Below are 15,263 nucleotides of genomic sequence, written 5' to 3'. Positions count from 1 at the left end.
GTTCCTGCCCTCAAACAGTTCACAGCCCGGTGAGGAGAACGACATGGCAAATTTCAACGTCCTATGATAACTGCGATAAGGGGCCTATGGACACGGCGCAGCGGGGCACCCGGGTGTGTCTGGAGGCCTAAGGGAAGGAGGGAAGATGGCACAGAGGAGCACATTCAAGTTCAGCTTTGAGGGATGTGTGTACATTTGGGGATAAGTGGAAGCAGGGGTATTTTGGAAGTAGGAAGAGCACATGCGAAGGCAACTAAAATGCTTGGTGTGCACTGGGAATCAGAAAGGAAAGGAGGAAGTGGCTGGAAGTGAGCAGGGGCAGGAGAAGGGGGTGGGATAGGGACTGGAAAAAGGAAAAAGTTAGGTACATTTAGAGAGATTAAAAGGGGTGGGGGGTTGGAATTCATTCCTCTATTTGGTCTCTGCCCTCCAAAGACATACTCTTCGGTCTCATTCTAAGAAGCCCCCAGCCACCCCCCCCCCATGGTACACCTCTGAGCCCCATCTCCATGGTTACCCGGCACTTACCTTCATTTTCTGAAACTGCTGTTCCATGGTCCGAAGGCTTTTCTTTGCTTCTTCATCTTTGCCCTCCAGATCAGCTTCTAGTTTTTTTATCCTTTTTTCCATAAACTCCACTGTATTTCTATCCACTGTATCACCAGCTGCTGAGGCAGCCAATATTAAAGCAGGCAAAGAATTGGGATATCGTCTCTTTAGAATTCCTTCCATTTCCTTAACCTATTAAAATATTTTTGTATGCATGTTAAGGTCACAAGTATATTAAAATTAAGCAGCTTAATGTAAAAATTTAGATTATGCTCTATCAGTCTAGATTTCAAAGAGATGTTCATATCACATCTCAAGACTGAATCAAATGCACAGCGACCTAGACTATAGTTATTTCAGAATATTTCTCGCTCTTCAAACCAATTCAGTCCTGTTCCTTTCCTGGCCACTAAACCAAGCTACCAAGTCATACCTTTTAATATAACAGGTCCTGTAAAGTAACAAAGTTAATTTTTTGCTTAGTTTTCCTTCTTCTCATAAAACTGGGATAATATTCAGCCCAGTGATGACCTCACAGTTTCAGGTTTGTGATGGAATAACAGCTGTAGTCTAAGGGTCATGACTTGACTACAGAATCATGTTCTCTATGAACAGGACTGGAAATTCTAATTTTGTTTTAATATTTAGTTATGAATACAAATACTACATTATAGAAGACTTTAAAAACATAAGGTACAATTAATATTCCAGCCTACAAACTAACTATTTCAATGAAAAAAAATCTTTATCCTAGTAAGTGTTACTATATGGGTTTTGAAAAAAGTCTTCCAGCCACAATGACCATGAAATGAGTATTTCTAAGCCTAAACAGTGAGCCAGAGCTCAAAATTATGGCCAGCTCTCTGGGAGGGGATGTTCGGTTTCCAGGGTGTTCTGCAGGACTTCCCTAGCGCTACTAACATGTTCCCAGCTGGAGGGTCTCCTTCCCTGCCCTCCTCTCTCACCTATCCTTCCTCAGGAGAAGGGATCCTAGCTCTACACCCCGAGTGGCAAAGTTCTGTTTCCTTCTTCCTGGATGTCAAATAGAGCTGGGATGCAAATAACCTTTCATCAATAGGTCTACCACCTAATGAGACACATTACTCTTAAAAATTCTTTATGCAGAAAGCCACAGAGTACATAAAATGATGTTGTTTACTGTGTTTTTATTGTTACTTTAAATACTGTATTCAAAGTTTAAAGTAGAGGCAGTTCTATATTAAAATGAATGAATAAAACCCAAAATTTCCAGGTTGACTACATCTTGTAGGAACTCCTGAAACAAAAGAGAAAACAAAAATGCTCTGTATATAAAATATCTTAATGAAAATTTACCCTGAACACGTACTTGTCGCTCTAGATCCTGAATTTTTTTGGCATCAGTTGCTTTTTCTTTTAAACGTATCTTCTGCTGGATGGATGGATTTCCAGATTCAGCTTTCAGTTTCTCAACCTATCAATAAGGAAAGACCATGTTAAGAAGCATATTTAAAACACAGCAGAGAAACACCAAGAGGGAAGCATAACAGCAGTTCATTAATTCACTTATTAGATCCCAGATGGGGCACTGTGCTGGAGATACAGAGAGCAAACAAGACAAGCCAGGTCCTTGCTTTCATGGTGCTTATGTCCTAATGGAAGGAGACAGTTGAAAAGCTAATAAACAAAATCATTAAGTAAATTAAATAACTTCAGAGAGTGACAAGTACTATGAAGAAAATAAAGTCAAGGAATGAGAAGAAAGAGTCAGAGGAAGCGAGACTGGTAGCTACATTAGATTAAGAGATCAGGAAGATCTTTCTGGCAAGTAGAAATCAGAGCTGAGACTTGAACAAGGAGTGAGACCCAGGAAGAAGCTAGGTCAGAGCACACTCTAGGCCAAAGCAATAAGTGGAATGAGCTTGGCATGTTCAAGAACCAGAGGGAGGCCCGTGTGGTTGGGAGGAGAGTGACCGGGGAGCGCAGTACGGATGGGGCTGGAGAGACAGGCAGGGTTCAGACCACATGGGGACCTCACAGGCTGTGCTAAGGAGCTTGGATTTACAGTTGCCCCTTGGTAACCGTGGGGCACCGGTTCCCAGACCCCTGCAGATACTAAGATCCGGGCATGCCGAAGCCCCAGGGATGCTCAAGTCCCTTGTATAAAATGGTGTAGTATTTGCCTGTAACTCCCATATACTTTAAATCATCTCTAGATTACTTATAATACCTAAAACAATGTAAATGCTATGAAAATAGCTGCCAGTGAACAGCAAATTCAAGTTCTGCTTTTTGAAACTTTTTCTTCCAAATATTTTCAATCCACAGTTGGTTGAATCTGCTGGATAGGGAACTTGTGGATACAGATGGCTGACTGTATTCTCAGGCTAATCTAAAATAGACTACACAAATAAACACAAACCAAAGTCAAACAGGCCATTTTAATGAACAGACTTTTGAGTACATTGATTTGATGACACAAAGCTATGAAGGAGTGTTGAAGATAATAGGGTTAATCTATAGAAATACATTCTGAAATGATCATTACCTCAAGTTTCAGCTTCTCAATTTCTTCATTTGCTTCTTTAAGCCGAACTGCATCTTTATCCAGAAGTTCCTGATTTTCAGCGTACCACTGTAATCTTTTTTGCAGGCGACTTATTTCTTGTTTATGTGTTTCTTCTAAAATTTTTATTTCATATAATTTTTCACCTATAAGATAAAGTAATACAATAACTCCATTGTAACTTTTCAAAGTATGGAAATAAACTACATTGAAAGATTTTAAATGAAAACCAATGTCTCCCTAATGAAAGCATTAAGAAAAAAATAAGAGGCCAAAAACAACTGATGTATGCAAGCCTGTGTCTAGTTTAGTGTATTTAGTAAAGGAGTATGAAGACTGTTCAGAGTCCAAATCCTCAAACTTGTAGCAAAGTTGGCATATAGAAATTTTTGATAAATCACTTGTTTTCCCACTGACTTTCATTATAGAAGTAAAGTCTTTTCTATGAAAATAAATGTTGGATTCAGGAGATAATAAAAATGAAGAATTCCTATAATTATATTATTATTATATTAAAAAGTAACAATGACAAACATTAGAGAGTGCTTCCCATGTAAGATTTTATTTAATACAACAAACATATGATGGGAACTATTGTTGTTATTCTATTTTACAGATGAGGAAAGTAAATTTCTTACAAACAGTAAGTGGATTTTACTATACACATCTTACACTGAAGATCATAATATCACAGAGGAAAGATCCTTACTTTGGCAAACAAGGGGTTCTCTGATCAACCTTTCTAGCCCTGTGTTCTGCCATCCTAAGCCGCAATCCACAGGTGTATCCAAAAACACGCTCAGGAAACACTCTTGAGCGGCCCCCTCCATTCGTTTACTCCTGAATCTCTCCATCTGTCAGGACCCTCAAATGCCATTCCTCTCTGAAACCCTTATTAGCACCCTCATGTTTATTTCTAATTTTTTTAATATTAAACTTTATCTTACTCTCCTTCTGCATTCCCTGGTCGGGTATACCATATCCATCCTTGTGTTTCTACAAACATAGTTTCTACAAACATTTGTTCACTTGGTAAATACTTGAGAGCTTATGTTTCAGACCCAGGGATAAAAAGGGAGACCGTGCCCTGTAAAGTCACAGTTTAGCTGGGATGACTGTAAACAACTAAGCTTACAATGCCATGAATTCAAAACAATCTGTGACTTTCTTTGGTCTCGCAATTATTGCTGCTAAAACCAATCAAATGCACATACCTACTCACTAATTTTTTAAAGTTTCTAAAATTACAATACACTTCAAGGAATAGCATTTTAATTATACTATCCAATTGCTATTACTTAACTCAAGATTAGAACAGTTAGGAGTATAAAGGTAAACCGTTTCAGCTCAGACTTTTACCTGTGGCATAAGCAATCTGGTCTTTGGCTTGGTCTCTCTCTTTCTTCACTTTTTCCAAGTCTACTTCAAGAGCCTGTTTGTCCTGCTTCAGTCTTTTGATGTCTTCCAATAAACTGTTTTTTTCTTTCTTGATATTCATAAAAATACAAAAGCAAATTACTTCCAACCACAATAAATTGTGGTATAGAGTCTCTTTCACCCACGTCATCATAAACACTGCTAATTATTTTTCTAAATTTTAGCTTGATCTTATCACCATTCCCCTCCAAACGATCACGAGCTCCCCAGAGCCTACTAGAATCAGTTCTAATCACCTAACTCAGCACAGCTTCCAAGCCCTTCCACTCTGCCTTTCTCACTTCTCCTGGCTTACTGCAATACCCTCCTAGCCAGTCTGCCTCTTCCACTCTCAGCACCTACAGTCTTTTCTCCTCACAGTAGCCAGAGGAACTGTCTTCAAGAGTCAGTTAATGTCAGTCTTCTGTCTGAAGCTCTCTGGTGGCTCCCACCCTTCTTGGGGGAAGCCCACAGTCCTTACCATGACCTTCAGTGTCACAGAACCCAGTCGTGCCCGCTCCTCTGACACATCTCCTGCAAACTTCCCCCTCGCGCTCCACGCCAGCTGCAGAGCCCTCGTGGCTGTTCTTTGAACCCGCCCAGCACGTTCCGACCCCACGGTGTTTTTCCACTTACCGTCTCCTCTGCCCTCACATAGCCAGGTGGTTTGTTCCTTCACTTTATCAGGATTTCTGTTCAAACGAGGCCCCAGGAAGGCCTTCCCTGATCACTCTAAAACGGCAACCCTCATCCTGGCCCTTAGGTGTGCTGCTTTTTCTTCTTCTCACACACTCATCACCGCCTGACATAGACATTTACTTGAAAGCAGAACCTTACTTTGCTCATCCCTATATCACAAATGCAAAAAAATGCTTGGCACATTCAAAAAAAAGTTAAATTCTCAATGTGCTCACAGGCCGCACTCTCTCAACTGCCCTCGTTCCTCGCCTTGCCAAAGTCATGCTTATCCTTCAAAGCATAGTTCAAATGAGGCTATTCCTGATAATCCCTGCCCCAGCAGTACCACAAACTTGCAGTGTACCTCTAGCATATAGCACTTACTACTTTGTTTCGTACGACACTTATTTGCGTACAGCCTCTTCTCTTCATTAGGCTGAAAGCTCTTTGGGGACCAAGACTGATTTTACTACTTGTTCACTTTACGGCACCAAGCACGTGGCAGGTCCTCAATCACTGTACACTGAACTGAACTCGTAACTGCTGAATAAACTCCTGGGGCACAGCTGGTAGATTTTATTTTCAAAATAAAAATTCTTAGAAACTTTCTATCACACTACCTTAGAATCTAAAATCCAGTCTTATGAAGAAAATAAATCCATTCATAAGGGCTTGAATAAGCGTGGTTCTAGCTGTATCATTTCATTGTTTCATCTTCTGTGTGATCTTCTGCGGATGTCTTTTCAGGAGAGCACTGAGTGTCTCCAAGAACCTACTGTGTGGACACTCAGAGGCCTCTGCCTGTCTCTCCGACCTTTTCTTCCATCACTCTTGCCCTTACGCACTTCCGCCTCAGGTGCCTCTGCTTCTGGAAGGCACCAAGCCCAGTCCTGACTCAGGGCCTGTGCTCCCCCCTGGCTGGAAGGCCCGGCCTTTGCGCGGTGAGCTGCTGCTTCTCCTCCACTCTTGATGCAGGCACCACTTTCTCAGAGGGCACCTCCTGGCCCACACGGCTGGCGGATGCCTTACCCCTGCCCTGCCTACCGTTAGTCTCTATTCTTATTCTCCTCAAAGAACTTGCCTCTATTTGTAACTATTTCTTGTTTACTTATTATCTGTCTTCCCTGGTAGAATACAGGTTCCTAGTGAGCAAGGCCCATGTCTGTCTTGTTTACCTACTGTTTTTCCAGCTCCAGGACGATTGCCTAACTGACTGGCCGAACTGCAGTCAGCCTCAACCTCCTCTCCACCCTGGGAATCTAGAAGGACAGGGCTCAGGACCTTCGCTTTTAGTATGTGTCCATCCATAGTTTACAAAAAAACAATTCACATTTTAAGACTACACTAATTGGTATTAATTTTTAAGGTACAAATTAGACTATACATAAGTAGGTTTGATATGAGTATTATATTACAGATTTATCTCAGTATGAATTTTTTGACCTAAAACTATTTAAACTCAGAAAACCAAAGTGAATGAAAATTAACGCATGACATTCCATCTTTCAATATTTGCACAAATAAATACAACTCTAAATAATTTTTAACACTTTTTTTGATTTTTTTTTTTTGATTTTTTTTTTTTGGCTGCATTGGGTCTTCGTTGCTGCACGCAGGCTTTCTCTAGTTGCGGTGAGAAGCTCCTCTTCGTTGTGGTGCGCGGGCTTCTCACTGTGGTGGCTTCTCTTGTTGCGGAGCATGGGCTCTAGGTGCGCGGGCTTCAGTAGTTTTGGTGCACAGGCTTAGTTGCTCTGCGGCATGTGGGATTTTCCCGGACCAGGGATCAAACCCGTGTCCCCTGCAGTGGCAGGTGGCTTTTTAACTGCTGCGCCACCAGGGAAGTACCTTTCTGATTTCTTTTAAGGTGTTCCCTGCCTTTGGTACTCTCACCATGATGGGTTTAGATGCAGATTTTAAATTATGTATCCTGAGCAAGACTCACTGTATTTCCTGAATTTGAGAATTCATCTTTTTTATAATTTCTAGACATTTCTTAGCCATTACTTCAAAAAAAATTTAATTACATACTAGAGTATCTCACATTTCTGATATTTTTCATTTCTCTATTTTTTTGTGTTTCACTCTAAGCTCCTTAGATCTATCTTCCAGTTTACCAATTTCTTCTTAGTTATGTATGATCTATTTAATTTTTCTACTTATTCTGTTTATTTTTCTCTGAATTTGCCTAGTCTGTTTTGTTCTTTCCTCACACTGAATTTCTCACTTATTTTGTATATTAAATCATTTAAAGTCTATTTATTTCATAGTCTACTCAGTAATTTGATTGGAGTTCTAATCCTGCTGTTTATTAAATCATCCCATGCCTGCTCACGGTGGGTTGTTTCCCTGGGTTTTGTAATTCTGCATTCTGAGCATACCATCAGCATGCTTCATTTTATCTGAAGGAATACCATGTGAGCTGGGTTAAGGATGGATACCCCTAAGAGTGTTTTGCATGTGTTTCTTATAGACACACTAAAGATGATCACTGACTCAGGACCCCCTTTTATGCTATTTTTTTTTTCCAGTTTGAGTATGACCAACCCTTGAAAGTAGTGTCAATTCAAATGCTAAAACACAAATGAAGGCAGTAGGGATGACATTTATACTGAACAACTAGTAAGACACTGAGCAGAGATTTTTTTTCCCCCTGTCTATATAGAAATCAAGTTAAGACAGATAAGCTTTCTTGATATTTCAGCCCCTTCTGAAGGTGGGTGGGTTTTTTCATAGACCACTGTTTTACTGAAGCATGTGGCCCTTTGAAGTCCTGGGGTCCTATCTCTACTTTGTTGTTAAAGCTCAAGGCTCGTGGTTACTGAACTGGCAGCCTAGGAGAAATGCTTACTGCTAGGTTTGTATCCCTGTTCATTTCTGACCCCTAGAGATTCCCCTTACTTTCTTGAGAGCTGGGTTATGCATTTACAAGATGTTTCTTACATTTTAGCCAGCATTTTCCAGTGATTTCAGTGGCAGTTTTAGCTTCCCGTTTGTCAGAAAAAAATGTGTTCAAAGTAGCACTTTTAAAAGGTCACTAATAACAGCCTTCAAATGAAGCTAATGCCGTGCTTGAAACCTTACCATGTTTTCCCAAGCCTTCATAAACTTCAGCAATGTTAATTGCTCTCCTAACTTGCTAGTTTTTGAGGCCCACTCATAAGTGCGGGTGTCCAATCACTTATTCCTTCTTTCTACTTATTTGCCTACCTATCTAATCATTCTATACATACATGCATCTTAAGAAAGTTCTCTAATGGATTCATCATATTTGAAGCTGTATTTTATATACAAGTCTGTTAAGCATCAATTATTGAACTAAGGCATGTTTAAAGTGCTATATAACCTAACTTTATATAATAAATTTCTAATTAAAAAGTGATATGTAATTGGAATTTTTCTAATTTATGTAATCATTCAAATAGATTGGAAGGACTTTAGTTTAGTGCTATGGTTCTTAATGGGAGGGAGTAGGGAGAGTTGACTGCCCTCCCACAGGAGATGTCTGGAAACGTGGCAGTGGTTCTGAGTGTTGCAGCGACTGGTGCGTGCTATGAGCATAGTTCCTGGCGACAGGAGTGATAAAAATCATGCAATGTTGGCTTCCCTGGTGGCGCAGTGGTTGAGAATCTGCCTGCTAATGCAGGGGACACGGGTTCGAGCCCTGGTCTGGGAAGATCCCACATGCCACGGAGCAGCTGGGCCCGTGAGCCACAATTGCTGAGCCTGCGCGTCTGGAGCCTGTGCCCCGCAACGGGAGGGGCCGCGATAGAGAGAGGCCCGCGCACCGCGATGAAGAGCGGTCCCCGCACCGCGATGAAGAGTGGTCCCCGCTTGCCGCAACTGGAGAAAGCCCTCGCACGAACCGAAGACCCAACACAGCCAAAAATAAATAAATAAATTAATTAATAAAAAAAAAAAAAAATCATGCAATGCATAGAACTGTTCTGCTTAAGACAAAATTAATCTGCCCTAAATCCCCAACCTTCTCCTACTAATAAATACTGCTTTAGAAAATTCTAGGCCATATTCTTTATAACAATTCAATACAAATAAAGAAAAAAGTTATACAGTAGCTATTGCATTTCACCTCTGTGTTAGGCACATCGGACACACATATTTGCAGATATAGTCTCCGCCCCCTAGAAGTGCACAGTCCGCTTGGGAAGACAGAGGAAAAGCCAACTAACTTTTTAAGGTGAATGATTATCTTCAAATTATTTTCCTATTTTAGCCGTACATTTCCAATGAGGAATTTGAAGTTAGGTATACATGCCCTAAATAAGGTTATGCCTCCAACATGGCTCCACGTGATAAATGCCTGCTGAGAGGTTGGATTATAAAGAGGATGCCATCTAAAACCAGCATCACATTGTCTCCTCTATAGTAAGGTCACACGTGTCCCAGTGCTAACCTTAGATATTTCCTAATTTTTAACTGGTATGAAATGTATAAGCAGATTTTATTTATTCATAAATTACAAAAGCAGATTTTTTTTTTTTACACATGTAGAGATTTTTATAACAATCTTTCCTATCACTAATGGTTAAAATCCTTATGCAACTTACCTGTGCCACCCGTAGTTCTGCTAACAGATCTGTAAAATTCTGGTTTCTGGTGGGCTCTGAATCTTCAACTACTTGAGACAGGAAACGACTTTTATGCATCTGTTCTCTGATTTATTTTGAAAATAAAAAATATATATATTTTTAAAAGGTACTCCTTTCAATACAAAATATTCAATTCTTAAAAATTAAAAACACTTTGCACGTTGAAACTATGTGAGGCACTGAAGAGAAAGTTTATTTAAACTAAAGATTACAATACTAAAATACTAAAAGAGAAGTATACTTCATGTGACATTTTTATGTATAATCTAAAAGAACCGAAACCCTAAGAGTACTGGTTTGTTTGTAATATAAAAATATTTCCTGCCAATTCTCAGAAAAAAAAAATCAATCTCCCGGAAAGACTTGCTGCATTTCCCCTGTGGTGTTCTGTACTCCTTGTCACATCATTCTAGACTCCTTTCTGAGAAACACAAATTGCCAATCATACCCATCGAAACTAACAAACAAAAGCAAACACAGTCTACTACTGGTACCTTAGAATCAATTTTTCTGTTTTTTTCCAGAGATATTATACAAGTTTAGGAGTACACATATGATCATCTAACCCTACTTTCTAAAGAAACCATTTATTCCATTGTGAAAATTCATTTAGAGCTTCAGGTTTGGATCCTGGAATAGATCTTCTCTTTTAAAAGCCAGGCAACATTATCAGATATGAAATTTTAAAATACTTTATTGAAAGCATCTGGGAAGAAAGCAGATGTAAATGCCTTCATGCCTCAGAACTGTGCAGATTATCAGCCTTGGCATGGGGTCACACTTACCAGAAGAAAGGGGCATTTTCCCCCTCCTAATTTACACAAAAGTGCCCTCACTTGCCAACCTGTGTACTTTCCAGCTTTGTCTGCTACAAGATATGCTTTTTTCTATTTTGCATGAAAGATGAGTGTGAGCTAACAGCATCCCTGCCTCATATGCCCTAAGTTACCTTACAAAAAAAATGGAAGAAGTATGTAAATAAACAAAACGTACATGACATTCATAGCCAAAGAAATTTCTTCTGATAGCGGTCCTATTTGAGGTTTTAGGTGTTTAGGTGAAATGATGCATAGCTGGCAGTCACTTCCCAAAAGAAGAAAGTACCCTAGCTTGCCCACATTTGTTGGTTCAGCTCTTTCACTTAGTGTGTTAAAGACGGATGTATTAACATCCCAAAGACCTTACAGTCTGAAGTATGACTGATTCTTAAGTGGGTGCTGGTGCTCCGTCAGCCTGCCACGGTGAGCGCTGGTTGTAATAACTCGCAGGTTCTCCTTCTCTGGAGAAATGCCCTTGCCAAATAGCAACCCCTGCCCCCCTGGCCCAGAGGATACCCCCACTCGCTTCCTGGGGCCCACCTCAGCCAGTGACTGGCTGCCTTGGGGGGTACAAAAGGCTGCCCCCCACTTGCCTCAAGTAGGGGCCAACTCTGCAATGCAATCTGTTCTCCTGAGCCTCCTGGCGAGAGCAGAATGAAGCCAGCCTCCAGCTGAGACCACATTCTTACTTACCTTCCCCCATGCTACCCGCCCCCATCTCGCTTCTCTTGCTCCCCTTCTCCTGGGAGTTATCCTCCGGGAAACCACCTCCACGAGGATCCCCATCTCAGGCTCTACTTGTATGGAACCTGACCTAAGATAGTAAATAATACTGTATTTTCTTTTTACTATTATTACTAACAGCATTATTACTAAGATGTATTACCCAAGTATCTCAGGCTTAAAAGGAATATTCAATTTCCTGAAATTGATGTCAAACTCAAATACGAATATACTGAAAATACTGAAGTATGTACTAGTCATCTAACACCAAGAGAAAATCCACTGAATATTAAATATGCAAAAGTTACAAAACTGTAAATCAGTGTACAATTTTTAAAAATTTCTAAGTATACTAAATGTTTTATTAATATAACAATAAAATGCTTAGAAATAGGCCAAGTATATTTGATTTTAAGAATTTTAAAAGGACTTACTTTAAGGCAGCTAACTCGCTGAATAAACTCTGGTTTTCCTTGAACATTCGCTCCTCATTTTTCTTGTTTTGTTCTTGGAGATCCTTCACTTGATTATACAATTTTTCGTTTTCCTTTTTATAAACGGAAAATTATGTTTTAGTTAAAAATCAGTAGTACTGATTTTTACATAAGTAAAATCAGTATACATATCAATATACATAAGTATATCTGCTTCTAAAAGATACATCCTTTAAACATTTTTAAAAGCTTTTAAATTTCTTCAGTTTTTGAGTAAGTAAAATCTTTTTCAAACTCTTTGATTTGTCTCAGAAGAAAATCTGTTATCTGAAAACAATTCTTTCTAAAATGCTCAAAATGCTTACTTGAAAAAAAAGTTGCAAAAAAATTCCCAAAGCCAAAGAGCCTGTCAGTATAATGTACTGCATTTCACAGGAGTAAATGGGGGAGAGACTGCAGGAATAACCACATCCTGACTTCATGCACCAGGGATGGAAAGGCCAGTGGGACTGTTTGCACCTTCTTTTTTTCTGTTTTTGCCCCGTCTTTCTGCCGTGAGGTAATTGGATGTACCCACGGTGGGTATCCATGTTTATTTCTGGAACTTTCTGTGAGCAGGGAGTTAGAGACTGGGTGTTTGTGGAAGATCAGGACGGAGCAGAGCAGAGACTAGACCCAGTACAGCACCTGACTTGAGGTGAAGGGGGACTCAAACAGTGAGATCAGGGGTAGAAAGTACCCATCTGTGCTTAGATGCTCTGGCTTATTAACCTCTTTAAAATCAAGAATCTGATGAAAACCACGGACCTTTGAGGATCTAATGAAAACTATGAGCTGTCTCACCACGTCTGGCCTAGTGCCTGGCGCACAGTCTGTGCTTGATTATCTGCAGAATTAATGAAACTCAGAAAAATACATACATACACAGACACATAAATTTTGTATTATCTTTGTGAGAGTGGGTGGTTGGCATACTCATAGGTCTGTGAAATCCCCCTTAAAACCCATGTTCTACACAGCAAGCTCAGAATGGCAGGAAAGGGTTTTGGACAGTTCTCACTAACTCTATGGTGGGGTGTCCTGCAAAATCAGTACAACTTCATTTACAGCAAAAGCTGTAATCTCTGATGTGGTGATGCTTTCTCTGGATGTCCCTGGAATGAAAATGCTTGTTATCGGTAAGCTGGATGCTTAGGCTATTGTTGTCATAAAAGAAAAAGGTAATGAGACAGAAGAAGAAGGGGAGGAAAGTTAAGAAAAAGGAGTGATGGGGAAGAAACTAAGACAAGTCTCACTCTGGGGATCACCAAACCTGCCCTGGCTGACTGTCAGGTCAACACCACCAACACTCCATCATCCCAGAGAACAAATGTATGGCTTCTATAGGACACACTCATTTTCTCCCATTTAATTCAATTGTTTTTCACTCTCAGGGCATTGGCAATTGATTTCAGATTTATATTTCTCATATATTTATATATATTCATATTTATATAAATTTATATATATAAATATATTTATATATTTTGATATAATATCAAAACTAGCCAATATTATCTACTGAAAAATTATAGAAAATTAAAGAAAAAGAGGACAGTTTCTAAGGAAATACGGCTATTACAATTAGTAACAGGCAACATGCAGTAACTGGTTACTGTGTGGAAGGCACGAATTGGTTGATCTGCACTGTCTTATTTTAATTTCACAACCACCTTATGAGACAGGTACTATTATCCTCATTCCCACTTCACAGATGAGGAAACTGGCTGAGAGGTGAAATGATCTGCCTAAGGCTGCACAGCAGGTAGTGAAGCAAAGTCTAAAACCAGATTTTCTGAATCCAGAACCCATGCCCTTAACCACTTTAATTCTGCCTATGAGAAATGTACAGACTAGTCAAATTATTACTTCCTTGTATTGCCAGAATTCCCATTACCTGTTAAATGGACACAGAAGTATTTTTAAATGCCTTATTTTTATTTTTATTTTAACTTTTATTTGTTTATTTATTTATTTATGGCTGTGTTGGGTCTTCGTTTCTGTGCGAGGGCTTTCTCTAGCTGCGGCAAGCGGGCGCCACTCTTCATCGCGGTGCGCGGGCCTCTCATTATCACAGCCTCTCTTGCGGAGCGCAGGCTCAGTAATTGTGGCTCACGGGCCTAGTTGCTCCGCGGCATGTGGGATCTTCCCAGACCAGGGCTCGAACCCGTGTCCCCTGCATTGGCAGGCAGATTCTCAACCACTGCGCCACCAGGGAAGCCCCAAAATGCCTTATTTTTAAAATCAAAGAATCTCAAGACAAACTCACTATGTGCTGAAGAGCCATACCTGTTGATATCCTTGAAGAAGCGTCTCTTGTTCTTCTATTTCTTTTTGGATTTGCTTCAATTTTTCTTCAGTGACAGGATCAGCTGTTTCTCCAAAATGCAACCACCTTCGTTTTTTGTTTGATTCTTCAAAGCCACTTAACTTTGAGAACATGCAGGTATTGTTTTATTTGGAGAAGGAAATGATACAGTGAGCAAGAATAACAGAAGATTCGAGGTACATAAACCTAAGACTGCCTTATAACCACAGTGGAATTATCGTAACACCAACTACAGTTAAACCACTTCAGTGTGCTTTGTGCTGATAGCTCCGATGATGGAAGTAACTCAGAAATGCTACACAGTGTCGCTTTCTGAATCTAGACCTTCCATAGCTTTCTTTCTGAAACTCTGTCTTCCGTGAAGGTCACAGTGAACCAAGGGGTTTGTTTTCAAAAAGGACTGCTAACAAGAAAACTATCAAAATGAGCCAATTTCAATTTCAATTTTCCCCCCAGGGGTTCCATGTAGGCTCTTCTATAAGGAGGCACTCTCAGGAAACATGTTCATGTTTTATACAGCAAATATATCAAGTGAAGCAGCCCCAGGGACAAGCAAGTGACAATGCATTTAGCAGGGAGAACCAGTTCTTTTTAAATTAAATAAAAGGAGAAATAGGACAATGTGTCTAGTACCTTGGCTTGTAGAATATAATTGTCTTGATTCAGTCTGAAGAGTTCCTTTTCCTGTTGTCTCTTTAGTTCCTCCATCTTATTTTCCAGCTCTCTCTCCTTTTCTGAGAATGTGACTTTAATTTGCTCAATTAGGGCTTGGGCACCCCTCCATTTTTCCTCTGCTTCCTGAACTCTTTTAAGCATAATCAATTCTGTCTCCTTGTTCCCACCATGGTATTCTGAAGAATCCTTTAAAGGAAAAGCATTACTTCAGTATGTAGAGTTATAATATTAGATTTGAACACAGGTGGTTAGGGGAAAAAAAAACCCACAAAGAATAAAAATGACAAGGTTAACAACGTTCTACTGTATAAGAAGATCAATAAATTCTTGTGTGACAAGAATATCAGTCAACATAAAAGAAATTACATAAATTTCATTATTTATAATTTAGTTTCAATATATAATTACGGAACATAAAAACATTGTGAATATTATTTTGAAATTCAGTAC

At 39.7% G+C, this 15,263-nt stretch overlaps 1 protein-coding gene across 2 annotated transcripts in view; it reads right to left on the bottom strand.

Annotated features, from left to right (window-relative positions):
• Nucleotides 1-15,263, bottom strand: part of CEP162 (centrosomal protein 162) — a 93,605-nt gene that overhangs the window by 28,854 nt on the left and 49,488 nt on the right. For both annotated transcript variants that reach the window (XM_007195908.2, XM_057527968.1), the window contains exons 15-22: nucleotides 14,772-14,999; nucleotides 14,099-14,239; nucleotides 11,771-11,883; nucleotides 9,754-9,859; nucleotides 4,454-4,580; nucleotides 3,077-3,240; nucleotides 1,898-2,002; nucleotides 529-741 (exon numbers count right to left, since the gene is read on the bottom strand). In XM_007195908.2, the coding sequence (XP_007195970.2) occupies nucleotides 529-741; nucleotides 1,898-2,002; nucleotides 3,077-3,240; nucleotides 4,454-4,580; nucleotides 9,754-9,859; nucleotides 11,771-11,883; nucleotides 14,099-14,239; nucleotides 14,772-14,999 (1,197 nt within the window). The remainder of the gene's footprint in view (nucleotides 1-528; nucleotides 742-1,897; nucleotides 2,003-3,076; nucleotides 3,241-4,453; nucleotides 4,581-9,753; nucleotides 9,860-11,770; nucleotides 11,884-14,098; nucleotides 14,240-14,771; nucleotides 15,000-15,263) is intronic.

Source organism: Balaenoptera acutorostrata, chromosome 14 (assembly GCF_949987535.1).
Source record: "Balaenoptera acutorostrata chromosome 14, mBalAcu1.1, whole genome shotgun sequence".
Taxonomy (NCBI): domain Eukaryota; kingdom Metazoa; phylum Chordata; class Mammalia; order Artiodactyla; family Balaenopteridae; genus Balaenoptera; species Balaenoptera acutorostrata.
Note: the sequence above shows the minus strand (reverse complement) of the source record. Positions and strands in the feature narration are given on the sequence as shown.